This window comes from Rutidosis leptorrhynchoides, chromosome 8 (genome assembly GCF_046630445.1).
Source record: "Rutidosis leptorrhynchoides isolate AG116_Rl617_1_P2 chromosome 8, CSIRO_AGI_Rlap_v1, whole genome shotgun sequence".
NCBI classification, from domain to species: Eukaryota; Viridiplantae; Streptophyta; class Magnoliopsida; order Asterales; family Asteraceae; genus Rutidosis; species Rutidosis leptorrhynchoides.
The window spans coordinates 172545238-172550248 of record NC_092340.1 but is presented as its reverse complement, the minus strand read 5'-3'; the positions used below and the strand labels follow the sequence as shown (position 1 = coordinate 172550248).

General features: G+C 38.3%; 1 protein-coding gene across 1 annotated transcript; it reads left to right on the top strand.

The window, feature by feature from the left end:
- The first annotated feature begins 339 nt into the window (after nt 1-339).
- LOC139863943 (uncharacterized) lies at nt 340-2316 on the top strand. Its single transcript, XM_071852544.1, has 5 exons — nt 340-421; nt 493-606; nt 816-1129; nt 1196-1898; nt 2069-2316. The coding sequence occupies exons 1-5, from the start codon at nt 340-342 to the stop codon at nt 2314-2316; spliced, it is 1461 nt and encodes a 486-aa protein (XP_071708645.1).
- The last annotated feature ends 2695 nt before the right edge of the window (nt 2317-5011 follow it).

Below are 5011 nucleotides of genomic sequence, written 5' to 3'. Positions count from 1 at the left end.
GAGGAATCAAGGCTAATCCAAAAAAGATTCAAGCAATTGAAAATATGATATCTCCAAAAATGAAGAAAGAAGTGCAGAGTTTGAATAGAAGATTGGCAGCTTTAACAAGGTTTTTATCTAGAGCAGTAGACCGATCGTTATCATTTTTGAAGGTCCTAAAAAGTTGTTTGAACAAAAAGGATTTTATATGGACAGAAGAAGCTGAGATAGCTTTTCAGGATATTAAGCAACTTTTAAAAGAATTGCCTACCTTAACTTCCCCAATAGCACGAGAAACGCTAAATTTGTATTTGGCAGCATCTACATAAGCCATTAGTTCAGTTTTAATCGTAGAGCGGAATGGCGTACAAATGCCAATATACTTCGTCAGTAAGATATTGCAACAAAGTGAAGTTAACTATCCGCCAATTGAGAAATTGGTGTATGCTTTAATATACACAGCTAGCCGACTCAGGCGTTATTTTTAGGCACATTCAATTCTCATCCTGACAGATCAGCTAATCAAGCAGATTTTGAAAAATCCGGAATCGTCAGGACGTCTAGAAAAATGGGCAATTGAATTGGGAGATTATGAAATAAATTTCTCACCACGACATGCAGTTAAAGGTAAAATTTTAGCAGATTTTCTATTAGAAACAATAGAAAAAATAGATTACTTACCAGATGATAAAAACAGTAATTACGTGTAGGAATTGCACACTGATGGTGCATCAAGTGAGGAAGGAGTTGGTGCAGGGTTTGTGCTTACCAGTCCAGAAGGGGAAGAACATATATACGCACTAAAGTTTTATTTTATGCATCCAACAATGAAGCAGAATATGAGGCACTGCTATCCGGCCTCCGCATAGCAACTGAGATGGGAAGAAAACATCTGCGTGCATATGTAGACTTTAAGATTGTAGCACAACAAGTTAATGGAGCATTTAAAGCAAAGGATATCTCAATGAAACAGTATTTGCAAATAATTGAGAAATTTTCAAAAAATTTTGAAACACTGGAAGTTGTGCAGATAACAAGAAATAAAAATAAAAAGGCAGATGTTTTAAGCAAGTTAGCAACACTAACATTTGATCATTTGCATAAGAAGGTTTTAGTAGAAGTTTTAAAAGATAAGTCCACTGATGAAAAGGTAGTGGTGGCAACAGTCGAAGAAGGGGGATCGTGTTAGGTGACTCCGTATATGAAATATTTGCAGGGCGAAACATTACCAACTGATGTCACCGAAGCGAGACGGATAAAGGTAAGTGCTCCGCTTTACGTTCTGGAAAATGGGGTACTTTATAGAAAATCCTACAGTGGACCAAATTTAAGGTGTTTAACACCACATCAAGCAATAGATGTTATCAGAGAGATGCATGAAGGTTTATGTGCACAACATTCTGGTTATACAACTGTGGTTGGACGGATAATGCGACAAGGATATTATTGGCAAACAATTTACAGAGATACAGCAAAGGTAATCAAAACATGTGATGCCTGTCAGTGGCATGGAATCGTCCAGCGCTTACCCAAGTATGATTTAATCTCAGTATCATCTGCATGGACATTCTGCAAGTGGGCAATTGACATAGTGAGGCCATTTCTAAGAAGTGTAGGAAATGCGAAGTTTTTAGTGGTTGCAATTGATTTTTTCAGTAAATGGGTTGAAGCAAAGGTGTTAGCACGGATAACGGGTGAAAACATAAAAACGTTTGTGTGGAATGATATCATCTTTAGATATGGTTTACTAAATGAAATTGTAAGTGATAATGGTAAGCAGTTTGCAGATAATCCGTTCAGAAGCTGGTGTGAAGAATTAAACATCAAGCAAACATTTACCTCAGTTGTTCATCCGCAAGCCAACTGTCAAGTTAACGTAACAAATAAGGAAATTGTAGCCGACATAAAGGCTAGATTGGGTTTGAGTCAAACTAAGTGGTAGATGAAGTACCATATGTTTTGTTGGCTCACCGTACAACGCCAAAACAGAGCACGGGAGAAACGCCGTTCAGCTTGGTGTATGGTACTGAGGCAGTAATACCAGCTGAAATCTGTGTTCTGACACAAAGAATTTAGGCATTTGATACAGAAAGTAATTCATCTGTTTTATGCGAAAACTTGAATTTATTAAAAGAAAGGCGAATCATGGCCGCTATCCGTCAAACGGATGCTAAGCAGAAAATGGCAAAATATTACAACAAACGTGTCAGATATGTTCAATTTAAGGAAGGAGATTTAGTGTTGAGGGACAATGAAGCAAGCAGACAAGAAAAGCAAGGGAAGTTGGGACCATGTTGGGAAAGTCCCTACAAAATCATAAACGCACATCCTAAGTGATCATATACCCTTGCAGCGCCCTCCGGTGAAGAAATTCAAAGAACATGGAACGCAATGAGCTTAAAGAAATTTTATGCGTAGTATTGCATGTTCAAATAGCTTGATCAACTATTTAGAATATGAGATGCAATCATAAATGTAAAAAATTTCTTTAAAAAGAATAAGAATTCAGACAAAATTTCTTTAAAACATCGTCTATCGATGTAGCAGCATTATTACACAAATTTTCTAACTCAGGGAATGACAGATGCTCTATTTGATCACTTATCACTTTAAGTCTGTCTTTCGCATCAGGCTTCAACTGAGATGTAAGTGATTCAGTTTACTTTTGGAAAATCAGGAAAATCCTTTTTCAAGGTATCCAGAAACCTTATCCGTTCAGCGTCCAGCGCAACAGTTATAAATTCGTCGAAAGGCTCAGTTAATTTTGTAGAAGCGAAGGCATTCTTTATAATCTTTGGTACACCAGCAATAAGTCACTGGGTCTCACCCTTGCTTCGTTCCAGTTGCTCCTTCAATGATGTTTCAGACTGCGTTAATGAATCAATTTTATTCAGATACCATTTCTCCTTTGTTGCCATTTACACATAACGGGCTTCTGCAGCATTTTTCGTGGCAACAGCAGATTCCAACTCAAGCTTAGCAGTTTTTAATGCCTCTGCATCTTTTTCAATTTTTTCAGCTTTGTCACGGTGAACTTGGTCAGAACGTTCTAAACATTTCAGATTATTAAATTCAGAGGCAATATTCCAGATAATACCCTGTGCTTGACATTTTCGGGCATCACCATCAGATAAACTCTTAAAGAAATTAATGAGAGAAGGAGACAGCATGGCTTCAAGATATTTCATGAAATCCTCATAACTACCAGGAGGACCAGCCAAAATAGATGTCAAACCAGTAGTATCCAAATTAGGAAGGCTAATTTGAGAACTGCTTTCCCCTATTCTGCTACGCTAAACGGGTGGCGGAAGAGCATGCTTTCTTTGTGTTGCTTCTTCAGATGCCATGGCTGAATTAACATAACAATTGTTATTCACAAAGTTTTTCCAATCCAGATAGGATGAATCACAATTTAATATTGGATATTTATCAGGATCAACATTATAATAACCACCATTGCTAGGCATATGGAAAAAGCAATAAAGATTTTCTTCTGCTATTGAATACTCGGGAAGGCCATGATATGCTTCGCAATTTCAGGGATACCAGATCTTAAAATTGATTATTCAAATTTGGCTTGAGCATTCAGCCTTGAGATTATCATGCACACTAGCAATGACTTTGTGCTCCGTGTCATGTTCATCAAGTTACTTCTTAAGCCGAAAATTATCAGATGTTGCAGTACCAAGTTGCAAAGACAGGTCATTCACTTGAGTCTCAAGATCGGCTCGGATAGTTTCTGAACGCCTAATTTCATTCATCAACCGCTTGAATTCACCCTCAAGATGAGAATTTCTCTCCTCCGCTTTCAAACGAGCTGCAACAGCCTGGTAAAGTTGTTCAGATACCTGTTTCTTTTCAGCATCAAGTTTGGCAAACTCTCTTTGTTCACGCGACAGATGTTTGTGACCAAGAATTATGGAATTGGATTTCTATTTTAAGCGACTAATATCTTTGGTAAGATTAAACATCATGGCCTGCGTGTCAATAAAAAGATCTTACTCAGGGAACAGATGCTCAAACTTCGCAGTAAGGTTGGAAGGAGCACACGCACCAAGATGCGAAAACTGTTGAGTAAAAGTAGGCACATATATCTTAAAAAACTCGTCAAAATAGTCCAGATTCATGTCAGGAGACAAAGAAAAGGTAGTAGGGATGTTAAGTCGAGCACGCTTATTGCGACTGGTATCCAATGAAGAGGCATCAACATACAAATCAGTGCGCCTTTGAAATGGTGGAAGCTTACGGGAAAGATTAGGATCAACGATTGATTGACGGCAGATAGGATAATTTGGGGCAGTATCCTCCCATGTCTGGGATGCCTAGTTTTCCGGAGCAAGGGCACAGTTGTCAGATTCAACCTCCTGGTCAATTTCAATAGGATTGCTAACATCTGCAAGAGTCAGGAGTAGCATTTAATAAATAAAATAAAGTAACTTTATATGAAGTATGAACGTTATTGAATGCATAACGAGTGCTTACCAATAATTGGCCTCTTTCCGGCCGCTTTCGATGTTTCGACAACTGCAGACCGCTGAATTTCAACAAAGGAAGAGACATCGGTTTCTCTTTCTTGACGCAGGCTAGTTGTTATGCGCTTTGAAGTTGCAGGGGCAGCTGGATTAGTTGACACCTTAATAGTGTCCGGTTGAACATCGGAGTCGGTATCATGCAGATCTTTTTGTCCAAAAACAAGGCTATCAGACGATTTCAACATCATAAACTCATTCAAATGCATTTCTGCAATTCAAGGCAAAATTCAAGTGTAAGGAAAAAGGGGTTAAATACAAGCCTAAGGTAATACAAATAACAAAGGGATATACCCTTCTTGTTTCTAACAATAACGGGATGCATATCAGAGTGCGTCCAGTGGGTTGAAATGCAGCCAAGAACTAGTGGGACATTAGGGTAAACGCGAGATGGAAGCATTAGATTAAGGCAAGACTTGTAAAATTTATCTTCCTCAGGAAGAATCGGCAGAGGTTTGTTTTTCTCTCCTGTTTTGCCAGAATACCAGATAAGAATGCTGTAG

Coding starts and splice junctions, on each gene's coding strand:
- LOC139863943 (XM_071852544.1), top strand. CDS start 340: ATGGCGTACAAATGCCAATATACTTCGTCAGTAAGATATTGCAACAAA. Junction 607..815: donor ACCACGACATGCAGTTAAAG/GTAAAATTTTAG, acceptor ACAATGAAGCAG/AATATGAGGCACTGCTATCC. Junction 1,130..1,195: donor ATAAGTCCACTGATGAAAAG/GTAGTGGTGGCA, acceptor AAATATTTGCAG/GGCGAAACATTACCAACTGA.